Raw genomic sequence first — 27,500 nt, forward strand, 5'->3', positions numbered from 1 at the left:
GCTGCAATTTGAGATGGAATGTGGCTAACTCCCTTTGAAGCTTCCTGCAGGCACACTTCCCCTACCCCCCTCAGCCACAGGTGAGCATGCTCAGAAATGCAAACTTGAAAAGTAAACAAAGGCTGAATCAAAACAAAAAATCCCTGGGATTGTCCCTTTAAGAAACAGTTTTTTCTAGAGTAGAGTGTGAAGAGATACTATAATGTTTTTTCATGCAGTTTTGAAGCTCTGTTGTAGAAAGTAGTGTACTGGAAGAGTATAAGAAGATTGTAACAGAGTTCCATGAATCATGTGTTCCCCAAATTCTGTATTCCAGTTTTGGTACTCAAGTGGGATTGTATGATCTTGGATCACTGGCCTACCTTGACAGGTCATGTGGTTGGGATCAGACTTTCTGTCCGTCTAAATATAAGGGTCTATACTAGAACATTGAATATTTAACAGTTCAAATCAATGATTGAACTGTTAAAACTTTGAATGTTCAGGAAAAAAAATAAAAATAACAAAAAAAAAAAAAATGGTGTAGGCAGGGGGGCAATCCCCCCTGCACCCCCACACACACCTACTTAAATATACCAACTCCGAAACCGCACTACATTGAAGTAAATGGAAATCTCCCTTTACGGAGATCTCAGTTTACTTGTTCGATGTTCTGCAGTTTCGCTATTCTCATGTCGACAATGTCAGACTCGACATTGTCGGCTTTCGAGAATGTAATATAGACCCAAATATAATTACAATATTTTTTTTTTATTTTTTTTTCTATGCATGCTTCATGATCTGGGGAGAACATACCCCTTTTACACAGACCACGATGTAGCATATTAACTGCATAAGCATTGTTCTCTCCTTGCCCACCAGTTCTTTTTGTCACCTGAAAAGGTTCAGATCCTGTGCTCCTTAGTTGTATCTCAAAATATTGCTATTTTTAATTGCTGTTTTATTCTGTCAGTGTCTGTAGATGTGTCAGAATTTGTTTTGAGTGAGTACTATACTTTGAGCCTGCAGAACTCAGAAGAGGGAGAAAATGAGTTTCTTGTTTTGTAACACTTTTCATATTTCTCCTACTTTGTACAACCTTGGAGGTAGTATATATAGAAACTTGGGGTGTGTGGGCAAACCTCACACATTGGGTTGGTTGGAGGCCACTTCTGAACAGCCTTCTACTCATATTAACCTACACGGGTTCACTCAAACTATTAGTTCCCCCACAAGGACCAATAGACGCAATAACAATGAAAGCACCCTAGACTGGATTCTGATAAATAGACATCACCAAACTTACAAAGTAGAGACTCTCCCTGAGGATAGAAGCAACCATGCACTCGCCTTCATAATCAAATTTAAGACTGACATCCCTAGCCCAGTCACCTATAGAACAATAAGGAGTAACAAAAATGTTAACCCTAACATCTTCCAAACTGAACTTAAAGCATGCAACTTACCTCTAGAGGAAGCAGTAATCTACTTTAATACTAAATTCTTAGGTATTCTAGACTTCCATGCTCCAAAAAGGACCATTAGAACTAGGAATAAACTTGCCCCCTGGTTCTCAAAAGTGACCAAACAAAAAATGCTCCTCAGAAATAAAGTCTGGGCCAAGTGGCTTACTACTAAAAGCTCAGAGGATCACTTAAAGTTCAGACAGCTAAGAAATGATACAAAAAAAGCCATTCTGTCAGACAAGAAACTATTACATTCAACTCCAACATATCCAGCAAAACAAACCACAAAAGTTCTGGGCAGGGATTAACACACTTTTACACCCAGGCCATTCTGTCACACCCACCCCAGTAGGTACTGACCATGATAGTCCAAAGCAAATTGCCAATACCTTTAACACATTCTTCACTGAGACCATTCAGTCTCTTGCCAATCAGCTAACTCCTGACAGCTCATCTCTGACTTCCTCTACTACTACCTTACCTCCCTCATTTCATCTCAAACCTGTCCCTACATCCCTTATTCGTACCCTTATTCTGAAACTCAAACCTACCACCACCGCAGCTGATCTCCTTCCTGCAGAAAATCTACAAAAAGCTGCTAATGCCATAGCCTACCCCATCTCCATTCTGATAAACAGAACAATCTCTGAGGGAACTATTCCATCTATTTGGAAGATCTCACATATTATCCCCCTGCATAAAGGTGGAAACTCCAGGGAATTATCCAACTATAGTCATATTGCTATACTATCTCCACTGGCCAAAAGCATGGAGAAATGCATTCATAAGCAACTGTTAAAACACCTAATAGATAACTTATTAGCTAACTGCCAACATGGCTTCAGGCCATTTCACAGCACTACCACTGCCCTTTTATCCTTCTCTGACTGTATAAACAAAAATTGCAATAATAACACTCTATCCTCAGCCCTCTTTATTGATCTCTCTAAAGCCTTTGATATGGTTATCCAACAACTTCTCATAAACATACTCAAAAACCTATCTCTATATGCACTGGCTGTACAATGGTTTCAATCCTACTTAAACAACAGGCAACAGGCAGTTCTGTGGGAGAACAACTTATCTCCCCATTGCACTCGGTGTCCCCCAAGGCTTTATACTTGGACCTCTTCTATTTTCTATTTTTATCAATGACCTGCATTGTGTAATTCCTCAAGCTACCATAATACAATACGCAGATGACTCCACATTAATATGCTCAGCCCCCACTCCATCAGACCTTCAGTCCCTCACCCAAAATGTGTTTAACACAGTAGAGGAATGGTTACTACACCATTGCCTCATCTTGAACCGCAAAAAAACCAAACTCCTACTTTTTACTCCCACCCATAGGGCCACCCCACTATACTTTACTGTTACATCAAACAATAGAACCATCATATCCCCTGACTCTACCACAAAACTACTAGGGGTACTAATTGATAATAACCATAACTTTGATACTCGCATTAACAGTACCATAAAAACAGTCAACAAAAAACTAGGCTCCCTCTATAGAATCAGATCCTTTCTTACCCCACTAGCAAAGTCTACTATTGCCCAGACCCACTTAATCTCCACCCTCCTCTACGCCTCCCCTATATATACTAACCTCTCAAAAAACAACTCTAACAAACTGGCTGCTGTCTTCTATAACAATATTGCTAGATTTGCAACAGGCTCTTTATTCAGAACCCATCACTGTACTAATTATGAACAACTAGGATGGCTAGAGTTGCCAAATTTACTTCTATTCAAACAATTAACAGTTGTCTACAAAATCCTGTATCAGCCTACTAACACTCCAATTCTTACCAACCTTATCACCCTCTATAACAACCTTAAGACCCTACGCTCATCTAATAAAATATTAGTATAAATAGGCAAAACCTACAATAAGGCTGGTGACTCTCTGTTCTCTAATACTGTGGGTAAAACATGGAACTCTCTCCCCAGTGACCTGACTTCCCTTTCTTCACTAACACAATTTAAAAGCAGGCTGAAAACCTACCTTAAATCCCATTGGTTATGCCCCTGTGTGAACCCAGACGAACTACTCATGCTTTTTTTACAAATACACCTGTCTTATTAACTGTATATACTAATTGCCTATTGAAAACCATAAAGATAACGGGCCTTATATTTTATTAAAATCTCTTCGCCTATATCCCTAAAATGTCATCAACACTACCTACCTATGTTAGCAAATGTTACAAGTCATATGATTCTGTAATCAAACATGTTTTGAAGTGAAAATGTTTGCTTATATATCAATGTACCCACATCTGTAAAAATCTATCATGTATAAAATAGCTTAATCTTGTATTGTACCTGTACCTGTGAAATGTTGTTATTTTTATATATAAATTTTGCTATGTTTTCGAGGAGCTTTTCTCCCCAGGCCTCTGCTGAAAATGGACATATATACAGCTGGACTAGCCCGGTCAACAAATATAAAATAAAATAAAATTAATATTTAAAGACATCAAGGTTTAGCATCACTGGGAGTCAAGTAAGAAATGGTAGGATGACGTGTGTAACTGCTATTATTATAATCCAGTAACTCTTTCTTAAAGATATAAGAATAAACTTGGTTATGCGTTGGTACCACAGTGACAAAAACTGCAAAGTGATATTATGAAGGCATGCAATATAACATCAGACCTTTACGAAAAAAGAAATTCTGTAAATAAAATAAGTAATAAGTTAACCAAAAAAGTTGAATTTTTTGCACACAAACATGGAATTTAAATAATTCCTAGTCTGGTGGAAAGACTATGTTCCAACAGACTACTTTCAGAAATTTTCCTGACCATACCAAGAAGCTCCAATAAGTCTTATAAAGGACACAATTATACAAAATAGAATATTCTGAAAGAACAGATTCTGATTGTGAACTCCAGTAAAGAAAAGAGAATGACAAACAATCTCAAATTATTTCATCCACTAATCAATTTTAGAAATAGTTCTATTAAAGTTACTGAGCTTGAAACTAAACCCTCTGTTAGTAGTACCCATGCCACCCACAAATGCAGGATGGATAAAATGTGTACATGTTATAGCAGAATGTATAGAAAAGATATGGTACTATGTCACTGAATTTATATGATATAGGCCCATTATTATATCCAGAGTCATACAAAATATGTTTCTGATTTCTAATAAACCCTCACTGAAGTGATTTCAGATAAGATAAAATATAAAAAGCTAACATCAATAATATAAACAATGAAACTAATTAACAGCGGACCAAATACCTCACAACTCTCATCACTTCACTGTAAGGATAATTGATTTATAAGGACTAAAACAACACAAAGGACTATAAACATTTGTCTTTGACATGCTACTGGTTAGCTAAATAATTAAAATGAAAAGTTCTGCGTAACAGCAGAAGAATGATGAATACTGTATTAACGGTCACCAATGAAATAATAAAAGCAAATAGTGTGCTCATCAGATTAATATTTCCTTAGAAATAGGGTGCACTCACTTCAGATAAGGTGGAAGTTGATTCATAACAGTTATTATGCATACATACTAGACTGTTTTTAAAGTTCTGTACATGTGAGGCATATCAGCTGCTATTGTTAAGAAATGTGTATTATTCATTCTAGTGTAATATAAAACAAGTTAGAGTTCCAGTCTTGAAGCACTACCTATTTCAGCAAGATATTACAACACACCTTGCATCTAAGTCAGTTACAGTCTGCATTAGTGTTATAAGTTCCTGTTCATTACTATGTTTTCTTTAGGTAGAACTAAAAGTTGCTTTTGTTGCAAACTAGTCTGTGATAATCAGAAGTATGAAACACTAACAAAATGCTACAGGCTCACTTTATATGCATTCCTGGTTAAAAAAAAAAATCAGTTGTTGCGTCTTTCGGCTTTTCCCGGTTAGGGGTTGCCACAGCGGAACTCCGGTCCGCTAATGATTGGTAGTGGATTTTTACGTACCGGGTTACCAGCCCTGACGCACAACCTTCAACGAAGGCATGCCCCATTCACGTATGCCTCCACACAGAAGATGCTCTAGCTGAGAATCGAACGGGACAACGTCTTGCTATGAGGTGACAACGCTACCGCAGCACCACCACCGTAAAACAAAAAATCAGTAACAGTTAGATGATGGGTTTATATACTAGTAAATTAAAAGAGAGATACCCGTATACATATATATATATATATATATATATATATATATATATATATATATATATAAATATATGTATGTACATACACATACACATGCACATACACGTGATAATGACAAATAAATATGTTAGTATTAATGGAAATTAAATCATTACTACCTTATCTAAACAGTAAAAAAACATCATTTCTATTAATGCCTAGACATAAACAACTGCCTGTGCTGTCTTTTAAGGAAACAATTATAAGTGTTCTGCATTAATATAAATAATATCTCCGCTTACTTCCTGTAAAAAAGACAAGTCATAACAGCTTGCTGCAGTATCCAGAATATTTAAAGTGGTAGTAATGCAAAGTTTTAAATATTTGATTATTTAACTGGAAGTATTGTTAAATCTTTGTGGAATCTGCTGGTAAGCATAACAGGCTAGAAAAGGTTTAAGAAAAGTACCACAGTAAAAAGCTTCCTATAACTTCCTGTCTAACAGTAAAAGGGGGTGGTTCTGAGATTCAGCACATTAAAGAGAAGATAATTTGCAGTTAAAATGGCCCGAAGCATGCATTCTAAGTAAGGAAAGCTTCACTCTGGTTGAATAAACATTCTGATAAGTAAATTAAAGTGTAAACTGTTGAAGGTTCTAAAAAGGTCGTTGCGGCTAGCTACGGCCATTTTGAAGTGAAAAAAATGGCAGTGAGTGAAAGACACTGTTATTAGTTACAAAAGATATATTTTAAAGAGAAAAAAGCTATTATTAAAGATTTAAGTTTAAAGCTAAACAATAGTAGCATTTATGTGTAAAAAAACAGTATAAAAGGTAAGTAGCACATTGTTAAATAATGTTTATACATCTTAAAAAGCCACAGTTAATAGCATTCAGCATAAGTATATGAACATAACTTAGTACTGACAAGACTTTGAAATAAAAACAACAAAAAAGGAAGTTACCTGTAATATTTATTTATTTTATTTATTTATTTTACATTTGTTGACCGGGATAGTCCAACTGGATTAATGTCCATTTTCAGTGGAGGCCCGGGGAGAAAAGCTCCAAGGTATAAAGATAAGTAATAACAAAGAAGGCATATTACCAAGGTAGACAGATAAGTAATAACAAAGAAGATGGTAGTACAGATGATATATTTACAAATGACAGAAGCAGACATGAAATAGACAATATCACAAGTTCTTGATGAATTGTTGATTAAGTGGTGAAGTTTAGGATTTATATATATATTTTTTCTTTTTTTTATAAAGGAGAGTAAGCTGTTAAATCATTCTGTAACTCTGCTGTGTGAACATTTAGATAAATTAAAGAAATCATACCATAAGTAAAGCATGCATTATTTGGTAGTAGATGTTTTGAGAGATTTTGTAGTATTGACAGAAGTGGTGTCAGTTTTCTGCTTCTTTTTAGTGTCTGGTTCAACTATTCTTGTCTGAGGTTCTTTTGAGTGGGTGATGACCAATCCATATTTTCAGGAATAGCATCTCTTTCTCGTGTCCAGAAATCTTGTAGAGTAATCATTGTCAAATCTGATTTGGGACTGTTTAAATTATAAGAGTACTTTCCTCCAGGCTGTTTTAAAGACAAGATCTTTGTCAATATATGACAGAAACTTTACCACAATGGATCTGGGTGGTGGTGATGCTGATGTGGAAGGTGGTGTCCCAATGGCTATCCGAGCCCTTTCTATGCCATAAGAAAATCCTTCCTGAAGATCCAAAATTTCAGGAATCCATTTGTTTAGGAAGGAGACCATGTCATCCCCCTCAGATTTCTTAGGAAGTCCAAAGCTTATTTTTTTAACCAGGTGTTTTGCTTTTAAAGAAAGTCTGAAGTTCTTCTTCCCCGAGCCTGCCATCAGTGTTGAATAATGCTGTTTCAATGTCAGAAATTTTGGTCTGGTGCTGCTGCAATAGTTCCTTAAAAACTTCTGTTTGGTTAAAGCAACTCTCTCTTCGATTTTCTAAGTTTACTTGGATCCCATCCATTTTAAGGATAGCTCTTGCAGGGTGGATGTCATCAACTGCATATCTTTTCTCATGGCAGAGTCAGCATGAGATTGTTTGGATATGCTCATTTTCTGTTATGAAAGTCTCCAGTAGATTTGACAGGAATATTTTAATAATCCACCAAAACTGAGATAAACTTAGAGGAAGTTGTTATAATTAGATTTCTTTAAAAATCAACACCAAAAACTAAGTAAATTCCTGTCTAAATGTTTAATTTTTGAAGAGCTCTGAAAAACTGCTGCTACCAGTTAGGTATGTTGCCCCCACCCCATTAAGTGCAGTCTTGCCTTAATATTTGAAAGCAACACTTGTTCTTTGAGTAAGGAGTAGTGTATAATTGAGTGTATTATGTCTGTTTACTATAAATGCATTATGCTCATAAGTAATATACTAAATTATGGTAGTTAACAGTTTAAAATAATCTTGCTGATTGATTTCATTTGTCTGTGTCCATATGTAGCTTTTAAACCCATTGCGACACATTAGAGGAGGGGGGGTATGGATATCCATCTGTTTACATCATTTGGCATTAAGATGCTATCACATTTTGGGGGAATTATCCTAATCTGTAACAAGCTGGATGAACAGAAGTCATCTTTAAGCCATGATTCAGTCACAGCTAAGACGTGCACTGCTTCTTCAGCAAGTAGCCAGGCTTCAAGTGGGACCTGTTTATTTCTCTTATTTTTTATTTCTCTTATTTTGAAAGCCCTTAGCCTCTTGTTTTGGCTTGAAGGTAGTAGATGAGTATATCCTTGGGTCTAGATTAAAGAGTTGTTGTTGTTGTTATGTCTTTCGGCTTTTCCCAGTTAGGGGTCGCCACAGCGGAACTCCGGTCCGCTAATGATTGGCAGTAGATTTTTACGTGCCGAGTTGCCAGCTCTGACGCACAACCTTCAACAAAGGTACACCCATTCATGCATGTCTCCACACAGAAGACGCTCTAGCTGAGAATCGAACAGGACAACGTCGTACTGTGAGGTGACAATGCTACCGCAACACCACCACCGCAGTTGGTCTAGGATTAAGGAGTAAGTCTCCTAAAATTTTTTTTTTTTTTTTTTATGCAGGAGATATATAACTTAGCTATTAATTTTTAAATATGATTAGGGGACCTTTGTACTACTATGTGAGTATAGTTTGAATGTCAAACTGTTTTAGAAGCCTGTAGGTTATTTTTTGTTAGAATTCTTTTAGAACATAATGTGGTTTAATAATGACAGTTGTGTTTGGTGGCTAATCAGTGGTGGTAAGTTGGTAGCTTTGGAGAAAACTGTATAACTGTTAGGTAGAGAAAGGAAATTAGAAGGTAAAATGTACTGAAAATGGCTATTAGTATTTTTGTGTGGGTTTTGTTTTTAACAGAGTCCACAGTTAGCCAGTTCTGAGAAATACTGAAAAGAGGTTAGTTGATTATTCTAATTCCATAACCCCAAGATTGCCAGATGCAAACTAGTGTGGCGGGAAGTTCAGGAGCATGCAGTTATTGGCTGTATGCGAAAGGTAATAAGTAAGGACAGAGTTAAACATTTATGGGAAACAACCTAATCACAGTCCAGTTTTGAGCTAAGAAAGGGCTGTATTAATTAAATGTATAAATTAGTAAGGGAGTGTGGTATATAGAGAGAACTGGAAAGGTGGCTTGCAGCACAGTGTGTGGAGAGTTTGTAGACTATATGTGAAATTGTAAGAGAAGTAATGTGAAGTAGTTGAAGGAAGGAGAGGAAGGACTGAATGAGGTACTAGTGGAGACCAACAGATGATCTAGTAGATGTGAGTTTGATGGGAGACATAGGAGTGAAGTGTGCACTAAGTGCCATCTAGTGTCAGTCTGGGAGAAGTGCATTTGAAGGAATGAGGTAATTATCCAGTAACTGCCATTAGTGCACTGCAAATGATTGTATGGTGGGAAGGAAGAGAAGAATAGAGGAGCTAACCTCCATCTAGTGTTTGAAGTAAACATGTATAAATGGAAGGAGGAGGATACAGAGAATCTCTGCAGTACCTGCCACCTAGTGCTTGAAGAGCAGAAGTGTGACTGGATAAAGAAGGGGAGTAGTGAAGTGACAACATTTGTCACATAGCGCTCGATGTTGAGGCCAAAAAGATGATGTAGGGAGGTACTAGTTTAAGAACAGAAGAAGGTTGATGGTTGCATGTGTTTGTTGCTGTTAAAAAGTGAAAATGGATGGCGAAGGAGTTATTAATTTGAGAGCAGTGGAATAAATATTAGAACGATAGTTGCACTTACAGTCCCTTAGTACTTAATGTATAGAAGTGAAAAATCTTTAGGGAGTTGGAGATTTAGGAAGAGACATTTAAAATAGGGGATGGAAATTCTTCAGTTGCCACTTCTGTCTGCAGAGAGTATTGAATGTATAGAGGGAAAATTATTGTGAAAAATAGAACTGTTAGTGTGAAGGTAAGACTAGGTTACAAATAGCCCTATGAAATGTGTGAAAGGCAACAGTAATATATATCATAGTGCAGTAATTATCTTAATTTGAGAAAGATGCAAGAAGTGAAGGACTGGGAGATTTAGCAAAGAAAGTGTATGCCTTCACCCGTGTAGTGAGATGATATAAAGCTGTCTGTTAATTGGTATGCCTGTTGTTTGATTGAAAATTCTTGAGTGGTTCATGAATGGGGAGTGAGGTATATAGGGAATGATATGATGGTAGGTGTGAAAGGAGGTATAATGGAGAATGGAGCAACACCAAATACAGTGAAGGGTACTGGAGATTTCCCAGGTCAGTGCCTTTCATAAACAATCATTTATGTTAGCACTTTTATGTTACAGTTTTCACTTGGTAAGCTGTAAATTAAGTGATACTTGGAGTTGTTTTGCGGCACTTACAAGTGGGGGAGATGATATTGGCTAGGGGCAAGTAAAACCTCTAATCAGTTGTTTGCATAGCAGGATATGCAGGGGTTCAGACAGCTGACAAAGTGAAACTGTGATACTAATGCTTAGTAAGTGTACAGGGTAAGGAGCACCTAATCCTGTTGCAGAGGCAGCCTCCTATGGGTGGTACTAAGGAGAGGGGAGCTGCAATGTTTTGCCTTTAACGTTCCATCAGGCAAACATTCTGTGGGGAGGTACTAAATTTTGTTTTGTCATAAAACAGCTCCAAGCGGTAGAACTTGACCATGCAAATCTCTCTTCATGTGTAGTGGGGGAGTAGCTTTAGCCATGGTCAGTTGACAAAACTGTGCAAGTTCGAAGTAGTTTGTGGCTTGCTGTCTGCTTTTGCAGTGTGTGGTGTTTGTGTTGCTGTCTGCTTTTACAGTTTGTGTCTTGAGTTCTTTGTTTTTAGGTCAGATGTGGGAGGAGTTGACGCACAAGAGTCCACCTGTTAGAATGAAATTCAGCACAGCTTATTAGCATAACATTAACACAGCCACGTGTCTATATGGGGTCCGAATGGAGAGATGATAAATCAGCAAGTAAAGGAGAGTAGTGTGGCTATAACTGAATGGGGTACAAATGGAACGATGATAAATCAGCAAACAAAGCAGACTAGAATTGCAGAACTGTATTGATCCTCAAGTCTTGGAGAGTACCTTTACAAGGTGGGCCCTGTTTTTCACAAAAATCTCACCAAGACAGCACTGATATATAGACTGTATTTTATATAGCCTATATCATGAGTAGAAGTAGGCTAAAAAAAATAAAAAAGATAGCTGGGTGCACAAGACGTAGGATAAAAAAGTGCCCAGTCCTGGTAGGCACACTAGTGCCATGACTGGAAAAAAAATGACAGTGTACAATCTTCAAGACCCAGAAACATTCCTACAGTGGGGCTAGGCCAGGCCCAGGGGAGGATGGCCTTCCCCTGTTGTAAAAGGAAGTAGTAGTCTATAAATATAAAAAAAATCTGATAGGCCAAAAAAGAGACATAAAGATGATAGAGTGGACTATTGAGGCTAAGAAAGAAATTATGTATTGTTACTATTTATACAAGAAGCCCAGAATTTCCAGACAGAAGGTATACAAAAAGATTAAGAGAGAGAAATTAGAGGAAAGAAATATAATTGTGTGATACCCCTGCACTGGCCCAGTAATCAAGGTGCCTCAATCCTCACCAGTAGCACCAATGAGGAATGTACACCTTGGGAGGATGCCAAGTACACATACAGTAAAGTACAATTTCCCTTAAGAGCACACAGAGATCACAGTCAGTCTAGGGCTGGTTTCTCCCTCTTTCTCCAGATCCCCCAATAAGACTCCCCACTGGCACAGCTATAGGGTTAAGATCTCAGCTGAGTGGTCAAGCCAAAACCTCCAGCACCTTCTCTGCCCAACCAGTGCTTCATGTCCCTGCCCATGTGGCTGACACACACACACTTTGAGATTTGATTTATACAAACACCCGGCAGTCCTGGGGAAGGCTGGCACAGATTTACTAGCTATGCCCTCTTTTGCCCAGACTATAAAGTATTTATCACTGCCACCAACCACTGCTTATCAGCTACTACAAGGCTCTTACAAAGGGTGTCCGATCCTACTGTGTAATGTTGCTATTATCCAAATGGTAAGTATGACCAAGACTAAGAATGTTTAGGAGTTGCCTGTACAGTGTCACCAAATACATGTGCAAGTATTCTAAGAGCTTAAATATCTCTAAACAAACTAGCCAAAGTTAAAATGTTTAAATATACTTAATAATAAATAATAAAAGAACAAGACAATGCTCAATAAATACAGTAACTACAGAGTTCAGAATCACAGGAAATATTTTAAAACAACATTGCAGACAGTCTCAAATAAATACAGAAAACATCTAAACTTACAGAAGTTTCAATTCTAACATGTGGCAACCACGGACATTTTTTCTTCTTCTGAGTAGTACCAGTTCTTGGATCTCCACAGGGTGTTTGATGACTATGCCAAAGTTTTGGGACACACCTTACAAAAGCAAGAACACTCTGCCATAAAATGTATATATGTTTTGCATAAGCATGCTTTGTCTGAACAAGAAGTAAGAATCAGTGTATGGCACTGTTGACTGACTGTAATTACAATGATTTACCGGATAATCCAAAGTAATAAGAAAGACAGGTTGAAGACATGAGGCAACATCATGGACAGTCTTCAAAATCAGGAAATGTTGAGAAGTTTATTTCACATTTTTCAGTTGCTGATGGTAGAGCAAGTGCCCTTCTCAAGTGAATGCATATAACTGCATTTAAAGTCACCACTGAAGTGTTTATTGTTGCTATTTAACTTTAGCCAGCTGCGGGTCACTAATGTAAAAAGCAGGTGGCTAAAGCTAAATAGCAACAACAAACGCTTCAGCAGTGACCATAAATGTGGTTAGAATAATTATTTTGAGAAGTACACTGCTTTCTCATGAGGAGACCTTTTCTCTATTTTACACTCCATGATTTACCAGGAACTCATACATTTTGTGAGGGACATGGTGAACATATGACAGGTTAAAGAAACTCCAGCTCTACTCAGTGGTATACCGCCTGTTCAGAGGCGATCTGTGCCTGATGTATAAAGCCATGTCCAACCCAGAATTAATGGACATGCTGCACCTCAGAAAATCCAAATCCCATCGAGCTCGCCGAGAGACTTGAACCTCAGCACTGAAATAAATAGGACATGCTGGAGGGACAGATTCATAACCCAGAGGCTCCCTTCACTCTGGAATAAAATCCCAGTCCAGGTTAGGCAGAGTCCCTCATTGACTCTATTCAAGAGGAATCTTGATGAGTGGATGGAAGATCGTAGGTTTACCCCGGGTATCACTTCTGTGTCACTGTTAGACAGAGGCACAGTATACTAACCTCGAAAAAGGGCATAGCAAATTAAATTTAAAATGGGTGGCGAAAGCCAAACACATTCTGGCTAGGCTTATAAATGCCCTAGGGCAGATAGCCTAGTATGAACCTATGAACATACTGCAAAACAGAACCATGTATAAAGCAGAGTACATTTATTGAGAACAGAGGGTACTGAAATAGCTCCATCACACAGAGGTATATAGACAGCTTTAACATTTATAGACTTTAGATTTCCAAAAAATCCTTTAGTTTGATTGCTGGCAGTCTGTTTTCATCTAGTTTATTTATTTATGTATTTTATTTTACATTTGTTAACCGGGAAAATCTGACTTGGAATGAGCCATTTTTCAGTGGAGGCCCGGGGAGAAACGCCCCAGACGCATGTCTTTGTAATGTGGGAGGAAACCGGATTACCCAGAGAAAATCCACACGAACGCAGGGAGGACATGCAGACTCCACACAGAAGGCATCCCAGCTGAGAATCAAACTGGTGAACCTCTTGCTGTGAAGCAACAACGCTATTGTTGCACCACTGTACCATCTTTACAAAAAAAAAAAAAAGAAAAGAAAAAAAAAAAGAGAATTGGAGAAAAAGATTTAGAGACAATGTTAGTAATCTTAAGACATGGAGAGCTAGGTGTCATTAAAGCAGCTACACCTCCCAAGCTAATATTATCATTATTCTGAAATGGAAAGTAAGTAAACTCTCAGTGCATATGGTATAAAAGTCCATGCTTCTTGCAGGAATGCCGCCTTCAATGAGTAGTTGTTCCTGTGTGTAGAACAGCGCCACTATCTAGTGGAGTGAAACTTACATTTCACTCCGACTTCGCACTACCGTGCCTAAAGAAGTTTCACTTCACAAACACTATATGATTGCAGCCTGCTACTGCAACAATCACCAGGAAAGGTTTTATGTCCTAGCACTTTTGGCAACAAATTGAGAATTCCATATATGTCCACTAATTGAGGGTGCAATTCAGCATTTCAAGTACAATTTCTGCTCATACTAGTCGTGATATCCAGTGTATTCTGAATGTTTTGACATCCCTTAAAACTTTAGAATCTGGTTATTGTATGGACTGCAGTCAGTTCCTTTCCCTGTTTCCTACCTGTGTGCAAAAGTAGTCAGTCTCCTGCTTAATATATTAGTATCTGCATATCTCTCAACTGTTAAGATTTTGAAAGAATGTTTCTCATAAAATTTAGGGTTTTCAGTCAAGCCACAAAGGACTGAGGTCACTAAATAATGACGCCCATTTGAGTTTCAGATTTCATACCCTTCCCAAAATGCAAGATAACAAAAAGCTATTATTTTAGCAACTTACTAAGTTTATTAGTTGGGTGGGCATTCGAATGACATGCGTGAATGGGCATGCTGGTTGAACGTCGAGCTGGCACCTCGGCATTCGTGAAAATCTACTGCCAATCATTAGCAGACCGGAGTTCCACTGTGACGACCCCTAACCGGGAAAAGACGAAAAGACAAACAAAACTAAGTTTATTAGGGCAATATTTAAAATATATTCCTATTTTGGGACTTTGCCCCCGCCCCCCATTATTTTAGGATTTGTCCAGACTTTTTGCTCTAAGAAGTTGAGAGGTATAAATATCTGTACCAGATTGCCAGAACATTTTTCCAAGTGTCCCCTACAGTACCTTATATCTGAGCATAAAAGTACTGTATGTTGGCTCAGATATTTGGTGTTTTACATGGGACTGTACATACAGCTTTACATCATGATGCCTAAAGCAGTACTTTTAAATCCTAATCAGCCTGTTGCTCTCCCCGGCTACTAACTTAAAGAATCATTTCTGTATTGGTCAAAAAGTTCCTGCTTTAAAATAGCATCTGAAGTAGGAGATTCATTTGTCTGCAACCTGTGGGGTTATGGATCCGATATCGGATCCGAACCGGCATGGTTTACCAGCTATGGATCCAAGCTCTCAGCTCCTCCCCTCACCCATAATGCCCTGCTCTACCCTCATGACCTCAGATCTCGTTTGCCGCGCATGGTGACCAGATTGTTTTTTCCAGCTCTCCAGCTAAGTGATATATTCAGTATTTAAATTAGTCAAATTTAAAATTTTTTGGGTTAATTTGTGTGAAAGTGTAGGTTTCCCTCCTGTATTATAACTTTTTTTTTGAGTTTAATCTTAAAATTATATCCCTCCCCTCGCTGGTAGCGTAGTGTGTGTGTTGGGCCTGTGAGTGATTTTTTTTTTAGTTACTTTACTTTAGTTCAAGTAACTTTTATTGTTAGCTTGGGATGTCTGAGCAGCCCAACGCTATTTTCTCGAAGTGCTTCGTGTGTGGTCATAAGCTTTCCCCAGCTGATGGCCACACTGTGTTAGATGCCTGGGGTTGAACACCTCACATCTGGATGTTCCATTTGTGCAGGGTTCAACCCCAGGGCATTGAAGGAGCGGAAGGTCCAAGCTTGTTTTGGCGGGTCTCTTACCGCCGGACTCGACTCCGACCTCCGCTCCTTCGGGGTAACTCCCACGGTTATTCCTCTCCGCTCCCTCCTCCTCCTGGGACTCAACCTCCCGCTTCTGGTTCGGAGGAGAGGGATGCTAGGAAGAAGGACCGCAGGGAGAAGCACCATAAGCGGCGGGCCGAGACCTCTGTTTCGCCCCGCCAGCCAAGCGGCTTCTCCCCGGCCTCCTTGTCTGCTGGCTCTCCTCCTCCTCGGCCCGGTCTCCAGTGTGTTTTCACCGGGACCTGAGGAGGAGGAGACCGATCTCCGTCGAGGCTATCGAGGAGGCACTCTAGGCCTACCTCGGTAGCCTCTTCGAGATCAACGTATAGCCTATCGGATGCTGATCTGGACCGGATGATGAGAAGGTTCATCCAGGCCCAGATGCAGATGGGAGTGCTCTTGCCTCCCCTCTGAGGGGAGCTTGACCCCTTTTCAAGCCAATTGCTCCTTCTCCGACCCGCTACCCGGGTTCGGAGCAGTTGAGCCGAGCAGCCGGGCGGGGTGGGTCGGCGCCAATAGTACTTGTACCGGATCCGACCCTGCCCTCGAGTGCATCGGATCTGACCTCTCGGAGCCTGGATCCGAGCCGGATCCGGGGATCAGAGCTCCTTGGCGCCCGTCTGTGTCGGAGCGCACTGTCCTTCGGATCCGGCGCGGCGCCGGCTCCGATCCACTCTTCGGATCCGAGGGGGAGCCGATTGTCGGATCCTTTGGTCGAGGTCGGCTCCCCTTCGGCTTTTGATGTAGTGGAGAGGGCCCTGTTGAGGGTCTCCGGACCCCCGGCACTTGTTTCGGCTCCGTCCTGCGCTCCCACTGCACTGGGTCAGGCTTCCACCATCCGGCCCTTGGGACAGCCCGCTTCTGTGCCCCAAGCTGTTCCCCTGGAACAGGTTACTGCTTGTGAGGAGTCCTCTGACAGCCCCCCAGAGGATGTTCCCCGCAAGCATACGTGCAAAAGGAGGCACATTGACTCTCCCGAGTCTCTCACGGAAGACACAGATTTGGAGGAAGGGGAAGGCTCCCCACGGTCACCCCCCGAGGATGTCTCATTTGGAGACATCATGTAAATGCTCCGTATAAGGGGGGGTGGTCTGCCCCCAAGTCTTCCTCGGACGAGTCCGTGTTCTTGGAGGCATTTGAAGCGGGCCCGTCTACCTCTTGGGTGTCCCCTCCTGCCGACCCCCTGGTGGACCTCATTGCCACCAGGGCGTGGAAGGAACCGGACACCGTGGAGCCAATCCCTAAGAGGCCCGACCGGATCCTCAGTCCACCGGCTGACCGTGCCCATTGGAGTAAGGGGCCTCGGTAGATGCCATGTTGACGGCGGCCACCAAGAGGGAACTTGCTCAGGAGAGTCCTCAGTCCATCCCGAGCAAGGAGTCTCGGATGATGGACCGCTTGGGGAAGCGGATGTTTAGTTCAGCGACCTTCTCGGTAAGGGCGCTGAACTACCTGGCACACGTCATTAGGATGCAGCGCGATCTTATTAAAGAATACGCTGCATCTCCCCCAGAGTCCATGTCGGAGGAGGACAAAGTGCTGCACTCCACCCGCATGGCCACTCTTAGATCAGTTACCAATACCTCCGGCTCCTCTCCCATGCTACGGAAGGCGCCGCTAGAGCCGCAGGGGCAGGTCTAGTCACTAGACGTCAGGCCTGGCTCCATCATTGCGATTTCTCAGAGCCCTTCAAAGCGTCATTTGCGAACGCCCCCTTTGATGGTTCTGCCCTCTTTGGCAAAACCGTTCGCGACACTTTGACCCAGAGCGAGAAGGACGGGAAGACGCTGTCTGCCGTCGGAATCCACTTCTCTGCACCCCAGAGGCCCTATTCTAGGAACCAAAAGGGTCAGAAGAAGATGTGGTTCCGGAAGTCGCAGCAATCCCAGCCTGCTCCGGACAACCAGTCCTTCCGTGGCAGAGGAGGACAGGGAGGACGCCGCCCTAGAGGCAGAGGGGCTCCCAGGAACTTCGGGTCCAGAGAACCCTTCTCTGAACGGCCCGCGCAGCAACCCTGAAGGGTTTCCCGGCTGCTCCACTCTGGAGGCAGTCGGGGGACGTTTTTCGGAGCACCTAGTGGCATGGGAGTCCATAACATCAGACCGCTGGGTTCTCCAGATCATATCCAGAGGATACCACATCCCATTTCGTCACCTACCAAATTTGAAGTCCCTCCCAGACGTTCCACCTGGTCAAAGGGAGGCCGCTTTGGCAGAAATTGGCCATCTGCTAAAGAAAAGAGCCATCCAGCCCGTCCCCCCAGACCAGATCGGATCAGGGTTCTACTCCAGGTTCTTCTTAGTGCCAAAAAAGACGGGGGATCTAAGACCAATTTTAGACCTTTCTCTCTTGAACCTGGCAGTTCCCAAGGAGAAGTTCCGAATGGTCACTCTGCAATCTATTCTCCCCCTCCTGGGAGAAAATCACTGGATGTGCTCCATAGACCTCAAGGATACGTACTACCACATTCTAATGGACAGGCGCTCCAGGAGGTTTCTCCGCTCGGCTGGGAGCCAGTCACTACCAATTCGGGTCCTTCCCTTTGGTCACACCACAGCCCCCAGGGTGTTCACCAAAGGGTTAGCAGTGGTAGCGGCCCACCTGAGGCTTCAGGGGGTGCAGGTCTTTCCCTACCTGGACGACTGGCTCCTCACCGCCCCAACAAGGCATCTACTACTATTGGCGCGAGACTCCTTTCTCCATCTTGCTCCCAGTCTGGGCATCACTATAAATACAAAAAAATCCAACCTAGCACCCTCACAGTTCATAGATTTTATAGGGGCCAGGTTAGACACAAGGTGTTTAAAAGCCTTCCTCACTGCGGACAGAGTTCAAAATCTGCAGCTCCAGGTGCGGGACATTCTCCACTCAAGTTCAGTTCCGGCGGAGTTGGTCCTGAGGGCTCTAGGGTCCATGGCGTCTGCTATAGCACTTCTTCCTCTCGCCAGGCTCAATATGCGCATCCTCCAGTGGACTCTTAGTACAGTGGTCTTACCTTGCTCTTCCTATGCATCATCCCATTGCGATCAGCAAGGCTTGCAAGCAGTCCCTCCTGTGGTGGCTTCACTCTCCAGATCTCCCCAGAGGCCGCCCATTTTGTGCTTCTCCCCTCTCGCCACGGTGACCACGGACGCCTCCGCCTCGGGTGGGGGCATTTTGCGGACCGTCCAAGGCACGTGGAGCGATTCAGAGACCTTACTGCATATTATCGTTCTAGAGATGAGAGCGCTCTTAGCGTTGCTAGCACTTCAAGACTTTCTTCCTTTGGGAACAATTGCGATTCAATCGGACAACATGTCGGTTGTCTGGTATATCAACAAGCAAGGAGGAACCAGGTCTTACCCTCTTTGTCGAGAAGCCATGAGAGTTTGGGAATGGGCAATCTCCACCAACCGCTTTCTCATAGCAACGCACATTCCGGGTCGGTCCAACATCCTGGCGGACAAGCTCAGTCGCACCATTCTGACCCCTTATGAGTGGTCTCTCAATGCTCAGGTAGCGGAACGCATATTCGCACGGTGGGGAACTCCCTCTTGCGATCTTTTTGCCTCTCCCTCAAACACCAAGTGCGACAGTTTTTTCGCTGTGATACCTCCTCCAGGAGGTTCCCCAAGAGACGCTCTGGTGCATGCTTGGCCACCCGGTCTTCTATATGCTTATCCCCCTTTGCCTCTGATGCTCCAAGTTCTTCAGAAAGCCTCTCGGGTGGGGTGCAGAATGATTCTCATTGCTCCGTTTTGGCCTCGACAGATCTGGTTCCCCTTCCTAAGGTCTCACTCGGTGAATCCCCCTTGGATTCTAGATCCCATTCCGGATCTGATATCTCATCCATCCCGCCTATCTCCTCCGAATCTGGACAACCTGAAGCTGACCTCTTGGCTGCTCCAGTTCCACTCTTGATCAGGACTCCCGGTATTTCGTCCCCTGTTAAGGCGATCCTGGTGGCAGCTCATAAACCGTCCACTAGGAAAGTCTACCGTAGCAAGTGGAAACGGTTTTCTTTGTGGGCGGAGTGGCAAGGCCTGAACCCCTTCACAGCTCCTCTCCCTTTAGTGCTTGATTTCTTAACCACTCTTTTTAACGATGGTGCCAGCAGTTCCACGGTCAAAGTACAACTTGCGGCAATTTCACATTATCACATTGGTCATGACTCCAATCCACTCATGTCAGCCAAGTTGTGTAAAATTTTCCTTAAAGGTACTTTCCTTCTCAGGCCCCCTGTAAAACAAGCAGTTCCTCCCTGGGACCTTTCCTTAGTTCTCCAGGCCTTGACCGCCCCTTGAACCGCGGCTACGGTAGATCTCAAATTCTTGTCATTCAAGACTGCCTTCTTAGTAGCCATTACTTCGGCCAAGAGAGTTTCAGAGCTCCAAGCATTATCAGCTAAACCTCCTTACTTGGTCTTTCATCCGGACCGTGTTTACCTCAGGACCAAATCCGTCCTTTCTTCCTAAAGTAGCTTCTGAAGCAAACATTAATCAATCCATTAACCTCCCTGTTTTCTTCCCTAAATATGAAAACAAAGGTGAATATAAGCTTCACTCCTTAGATGTTCACAGGCAACTTAGATTTTATCTAAACAGGACGGCTGGTCATAGGCAATCCGACCAGTTGTTCATTTCCTTTGCTAAATTTAATTTGGGCAAGCCAATTTCTAAAGTCTCTGTCTCGCTGGAATTCACAATGTATCTTATTGGCTTATCAAGCTTCAGGAAGGCCCGCACCGGAGAGTGTACACGCTCATTCAACCCGGTCAGTTTCTACCTCTGCAGCCTTTAAGGCTAGGATTCCCCTAGATGATATTTGTGCAGCAGCCACGTGGGCTTCATCTCATACTTTTATTTCCCACTATAAGTTGGATCTTGCATCTAGGGGTAGAGCATCATTTGGCTCCGCGGTGCTCCGGAATATCCTTCCATAATGGCCGCCCAAGATTCAGGTAGCTGGGGACTCTGTCCCACAGGTTGCAGACAAATGAATCTCCTACTTCAGATTTAGAAGTTATGTACTCACCATAACGTTCCATCTGAGTAGGTGTATTCATTTGTCTGCAACCATCCCGCCCTCCTATCCCCCTGGCCTTTCAGTTTCCTGCATATGGTGTGTTACCCTTTTCAGGGTGTTTTTTGCTGTTGGCAAATTCGATCTGAGGTCATGAGGGTAGAGCAGGGCATTATGGGTGAGGGGAGGAGCTGAGAGCTTGGATCCATAGCTGGTAAACCATGCCGGTTCGGATCCGATATCAGATCCATAACCCCACAGGTTGCAGACAAATGAATACACCTACTCAGATGGAACGTTATGGTGAGTACATAACTTCTAATTATGAAATAGTAAGTTAATAGATTGTTGTACCAGCTGTGCTACTTTAAATGCTACTAAAAGTAGTCTGGAACTCTGTCTCTGTGCAAGCTGTACCCATAACTATTAAAAGCTGCTAAAATCGACTGAAATTCAGCAGTAGTACATACAGTACTGGGACAGCGTATTTTCCATTATATGTAGCTGAAAGATTCTCCTAGATACATTACCATACAAGCCACTTCTATGCATATCAGAGTATTACTAAAATAATGTCAGAATTGTAAACCTCGGAGTAATCAGAATGTACAGAAGCCTCCCACATTATCCCTGCCATTACCTTTTCCTCTTTCTACATAGTGTGTTTGTACACCCAACTTTAATCCAATAAATTTAGTCCATGCATTATATTAGTATTTTGAAACCACAGTGTGCAACAAAAGAAAAAAGAACAAATCGGTGCATATAAAAGCACCACAGGTATGAGTAATTTACAGTACAGCAAAAAAAACAAAACAGTAAATTAGCATGGAGTGCTGTTTTAAGTATGGACACCTTAGTTTCCAAGTAAGGCTCATTTAGCCAGTGTAATTGGCAATGAACAGTAGCAGAGAGAGAGAGAGAGAGACAGTGGTACAGCAGCACACCGGATAGGCAGCTTGGATAATGTACAGTGTCAGCAAACTGTATATGCCCATCAGCAAAGCAAAAAGAAATCTTGTAGCAACAGAAGCAGGACATGCAGGTGCTGTAACAAGCAAGTAACAGTAAAAGTAGGTGACTGTGTAGCACAGTATTGTTACCTACCAGCTACCTTATTCCGTGATGTCCCAGGTGGAGACTGCAATCAGCTGTTGGTGTTTCCAAGAGCTACATACTGTTTATATGAAAAGAGAGTGCTACTGGAGAGAACAGAAGACCATGCTTAACTTCCTTGTGCAAAGGCCACCTATCAGGAGTATTAGCAGTAACTTTCTCAGGTCAGTCCTTCTGTGAACAGTCATTTGTGTGGTTTACACCTTTGTGCTACAGTTTTTACTCAGTAAGTTGGTAGATTATCCAAGTAATAAGATTAAATTGCATTGTACGATGAATTTTTTTAGCATCTACCACAAGAGGGGTAAAACCTGTATTGACTGGGGAAAAGTAAATGTTTAATAAATTGTTTGCATACCACAGTGTGCAGGGGTCAGGATGCTGACAAAGTGAAAGTATATACTTAGGCTCAGTAACTGCACAGAGCAAGGAGCACCCTAAACATGTTGTGAAAGGCACCAGTTACACTTCCTACTGGTGAGAGGAGAGGAGCTGCAACCATTTGTCTTTAACACAGTCTCTGGGGAATGTAATAAAACTTAGTATTAAGATAAGACAGCTTCGGGTAATAGATTTTTGAAAATATAAAATTCCAAGTTAACTGCATAATTTAGAGAGCTATATCTTGTAGGGGAGCCATTAATAGGTGTGGTCAGGTTCCAAGTAGTTTTGAGTCCTGTCTTCTGATTTTGCAGTTTGTGTTAAGAATTCTTTGTTTTCCTGATGTGTGAAGATGGAATCTTTTGGGTTCCTTAGTAGCCAAAAAATAAGAAAAAAAATGGGAAAGAAAGAAAAGAAAAACACTTAAAATGAGCAAAGTGTCAATACTTTTCCCCACTATAAAATACAGTCAGAACAATTTATAGTCTAGACAGCTTTCCAAGAAAGGTTTCATTCATGTTAACCAAGCTGTCTTAAAGAACCATGGCTAGCTCTTATTGAACTGCATATGTATTTATCCCCCTGCAACCAAGATAGCACTTCCTGCTTCTTTCCATTTATAGAACGCTCACTGACACGAGGTTGTCTAATGCTAGTGTTAAGCACTAAAATACCCTGTTCATTTATTTTATTAAAATGAAGTCATAGCTGCCCCCTAAACTCCAAGACCAACAAACTGAGCTGTATTTTTAATGTATTCCTTTAAAGCAAATTCACAAAGCTATTACTAGTTGACCCAAAGCCATAGCACCTACAAACAAACTCTTTCCAACTAACAAAAGCAAACCATGCTGCATATTACCTACCTAGCCTGAAGCTGTTCAGTATATAGTGGTATTTTTAACTTAAAGATATTCAGTGAAACTATTCTTTTAACACCCAGCACATATGGAAAACTAACATATACCTTCAAATTATATGTTGCAATTTTCCCAAAGATAATCTGACATCAAACAGATCAAACTGCTCATGGTCAATCACCCGTGTTACAAGCCATTGTTGTCCTTTGCTCCGTAATTCCTTTTCTTCTCATCATTCTAAAATGCACTCTTAATTCCCTGAGCAGTTTCTTGTTTCTGTTTACTGTCTCTCTCTGACTTCCACTTTTTTTGAAAAAACGAGAAGGCTTCACTATTTTTTCTGTCAGCTGGTGAGTTGAAAATGTTCTTAATGTACTGGATGCAGAAGTCGAAGCACATAACTCCTGGCTCTCCCTTCATTTTAATCTAAAGAAGAAAGGTTGTGAATAGCACTTCCTGAGTCTTTAAAAGTTTTATCATGCAGTCTGAATAATGGATTTTGAGGAGTGTTGGATACATTATTTTGAGGAGTGCAAGAAACCTTAACTCTGCTTCTCTGTACTTCTTAAAGACAGACACAAACTCATTCCCCTAATCTGGTTTAAACCAAAGAATAATTCTCTAATAATGTTCTGCAATTTCCCAATAAAAGACTTGCATTTTTGCCACAAGTGTAATTGGCTCCTCCACTTTTCTTGGTAGTTCTGAAATTTAACTATGATAACTATAGGCGCTTTTCTTTTGCGCAATCTATCAGTATTTCTTCCATCGGCAACCCTGTCCAGGAGTTCACCTGTTGCTGCATAAACATAATACAATCTTAGCCATCCAGTTTATCATAATTTATCATGTCAAAGCCATAGATGAGGGTAAGGCGGTTCACACAGCTTATTTAGATCTCACCAAGGCTTTCGACACCATCCCCCACTCTGGAATTGTAGATAAGCTCACTAAACTAGGTATAAATCCCTATGTCACAAGATGGGTTGCCAAATGGCTCACGGACAGAACCCACACTGTGAAAGTAGCAGAATCCAAATCCGAATTCAGATCAGTGAGAAGTGGAGTACCACAGGGTTCAGTCCTGGGTCCTGTCCTGTTTGGTATCTACTTCTCTGAAGTACAGGCTAACACAGAAGGTCTTTGGCTGACAAAGTTTGCAGATGACTGCAAACTAGGAGCCATGATCGAAACTCCAAACGATGTGGACATGCTACAAAAGGGCCTCACTGAAACAGAAGTCTGGTGTCAAAGCCATGGCCTCAAGCTCAATGCCAAAAAGTGTATTGTCACCCCCTTTGGTAAAAACTCTGTAACCACGAACTACCACATAAGTGGTAGTCTAATTAATGCCGAAAGTGTGATAAGAGACCTTGGGACACAAGTGGACAGTAATCTCTCATTTGATAATCACATCACCACAGTGGTCAGGAAATCCTTCTACATGGCTCACCTCATCACAAAAGGTTTCTCATCCAAAAAAAAGACTTCATTGTCCCCCCCTACTCATCACTCATTAGACCCATTATGGAGTACAATGTCCCTTTTGGTATGTACCTCACAAGACATCTACAACAACTGGAAAGGCCACAGAAATACCTCACCAAGAGGATTACTGGCTTCATACAGATGCCCTATGCAGACCGTCTCAAAAAACTCCAGCTTTACTCCATCACATATTGCCTACTCAGAGGTGATCTCTGCCTAACATACAAAGCTATGTCAAACCCAGAGCTGTTGGACATGCTCCACTTAAAGAAATCCCAATCCCTCCGAGCTACACGCTCTAGGGACCTAAACCTTGTCACCACAATAAACAGAACATGCTGGAGGGATAGATTCCTGTCCCAGAGACTTCCCATACTCTGGAACAGACTAACTATCTATGTCAAACAGAGCTCCTCATTAGCACTCTTCAAGAAAAATCTTGATGATTGGATGGGAAATAGGAAATTCACCCCAGGAATCACTTCTGTGGCTCTCCTCGACAGGGGCACAGGAAAATAATTTTCTTGGGCGGCGAAATCCAGGGTACCTTTTTGGCTAGGCTTATATATGTCCTAGGGCTAATAGCCTAGTACCTACCTATGATGTGGCGTTTGTAGTTCTGCATTTTTTGCAGGAACATCATTGTAGATGAATGAAATGCAGTGATATATCCAAAATAGCTATGTTGTATATGTAACATTATCTCGCTGACTTGGAATGAGTTGAAGAGATAAGATGATATTTCACATTTATAATGAATTGGGTTTTGGGATGGACCAGGAGAGTCACAGAAGACCTTGGGTTTTGGGATGGACCAGGAGATTCACAGAAGACCACTTGGGTGAGGTGAACATACTGATGTCAGTTTTATTCTCCTGAGGAGGGAGTAGGGATGTTAACTGATTTATTTTATTTTATCACTGGATAAGTCAAGAAGGAAATGTCCTTTTTACAGCAACATTCAGAAAGGCATTTATTTTTTTGTACTGGAAACTGGATGTAACTTTTTTACAGTGGAGATCAGAGAGAAAAGCTCCAAGATACACAGTAGTTGTATTTAATAATAATCATGTAAGAAGCCTAGTCTCAGGCTTGTATTTAATTAGATGCAAAAAGTAGCACAGAAGCAATATAAAGAAATATATTCTGAAATGTTAAGCATAGTCTGGTAAGAGGCAGTTTGCAGCGTATACATAAGATGTGATAATTTTAGATGTGTTGCTTGTTAGTTTAACTGTACAGGTCACACATGACATAACATATCATTGATTGTAGTATAACAAAGATCACACACACACACATATATATATATATATATATATATATATATATATATATATATATTTATTTATTTATTTTTTTACATTACTATTCATAGTTAAGCTGATCAAAAAAAAGTAAATTGTGGTAAAAAGGAATGAAGTGGGGTGAAAGGAATGTAGAGTTATTTAATTAGCTAAAGGATCCATGTAATTGGAAATGTTGGAAACTGTGCAGAAGGGATGAGATGGAAAGTTAATGAATAGAAAGACATTTTGAAATATACTGTAGCAGAGAGAAATTTATGGGGAGATTAAAATATTCAAACATGTCAAGAATGAAGAAGACACAAAATATGATAAAATACTGGCTAAAGGAGCTGAACACAGACATAATAATTATTGCAGGAGATTGGATAGAGTAGAACTGAAATTGCAGAATGCTGAAGAAGCAAAAAATTAAGCACTTGCAATAAGGATAATTTTGGTATTGTAGAACTTGTTTGAGTAGTGCTGGAGACATTGCAGTAAGAGAGGTGTAGAGAAGGGAATGAAAGAAAATAGAAGGCAAGAAAAATGGGATATGGAGAAGTAATACATAGAAGAGAAAAAGAAGAAAAAGGGTTGGGAGGGTGGCCTAATGGTTGAGGTGTTTGCCTTACAAACACAAGGTGCAGGGTTTGAGTTTCACAAGGGATAATTGGTTAGGCTTAAAATGGCTCGCAAGGGCAGTTAGCTTAGTACTAATCTATGAAAGGTAAAAAAATAAATACTTCATATAGTGGAAAGTGAAAGAGAAGCAACCGTTGATAGTGATGGGATTACAATGAGAGAAAAGTGGAAATAAAAATAAACAGAACTGTGGTTGTATTGGAAAATGAATGAAGAGGTTATTGTTTAGATATTTTAGGGTGCAAATTATGCCTGCAATACCTGGTATTGCAGAATTGTACTAAGATAATTCTAAATTAACTTTTTCCCAGTTGACACCTAGAAGTGGATGCAGGTCAGATAAGAGAGCAAGCAATATTTCAGAACTTATGTAGCTAGGAAAACATACACTGAGGCACGTCTGCTGCTTATTGCAGCAACATTGAATAGAGAGCAGAGAGCACACCTCAGGGTCCTAGAGGAAGGCCGTTCCCGGTGTATCAGTAACCTGAAATAGTGATGCCTTCCAGGATATTTAGAGGAAGATGACAAGCTGTGCCTTTTTTAACAGTAATTTGGAATGATCCTGCTTACATGAATTACATTGTATGTTGGGGTAGTTGGTGTACCAGTTAGGAAGCCCCAGTGGATGTCTAGATGAACAGATATGTATATGTGTGTTGTTATTTTTCTTTCGGCTATTCCCGATTAGGTGTCGCCACAGTGGAACTCCGGTCCGCTAATGATTGGCAGTAGATTTTTTTATGGCTGCCAAGGTGCCAGCTCGACGCCCAGCCTTCAACGAAGGCATGCCCATTCTACGCACGTCTTTCGAATGCCACTCGACTGCGGGGAGG

General features: G+C 41.3%; 1 protein-coding gene across 1 annotated transcript in view; it reads left to right on the top strand.

Moving 5' to 3' along the window:
- PAM (peptidylglycine alpha-amidating monooxygenase) overlaps window positions 1-27,500 on the top strand; it is a 2,584,515-nt gene that overhangs the window by 1,076,658 nt on the left and 1,480,357 nt on the right. Inside the window, exon 9 of the mRNA XM_044063879.1 lies at window positions 11,825-11,848. Within this exon, the coding sequence (XP_043919814.1) occupies window positions 11,825-11,848 (24 nt within the window). The remainder of the gene's footprint in view (window positions 1-11,824; window positions 11,849-27,500) is intronic.

This window comes from Protopterus annectens, chromosome 2.part2 (genome assembly GCF_019279795.1).
Source record: "Protopterus annectens isolate FY-2018-M chromosome 2.part2, PAN1.0, whole genome shotgun sequence".
In the NCBI taxonomy this organism is placed as follows: domain Eukaryota; kingdom Metazoa; phylum Chordata; order Ceratodontiformes; family Protopteridae; genus Protopterus; species Protopterus annectens.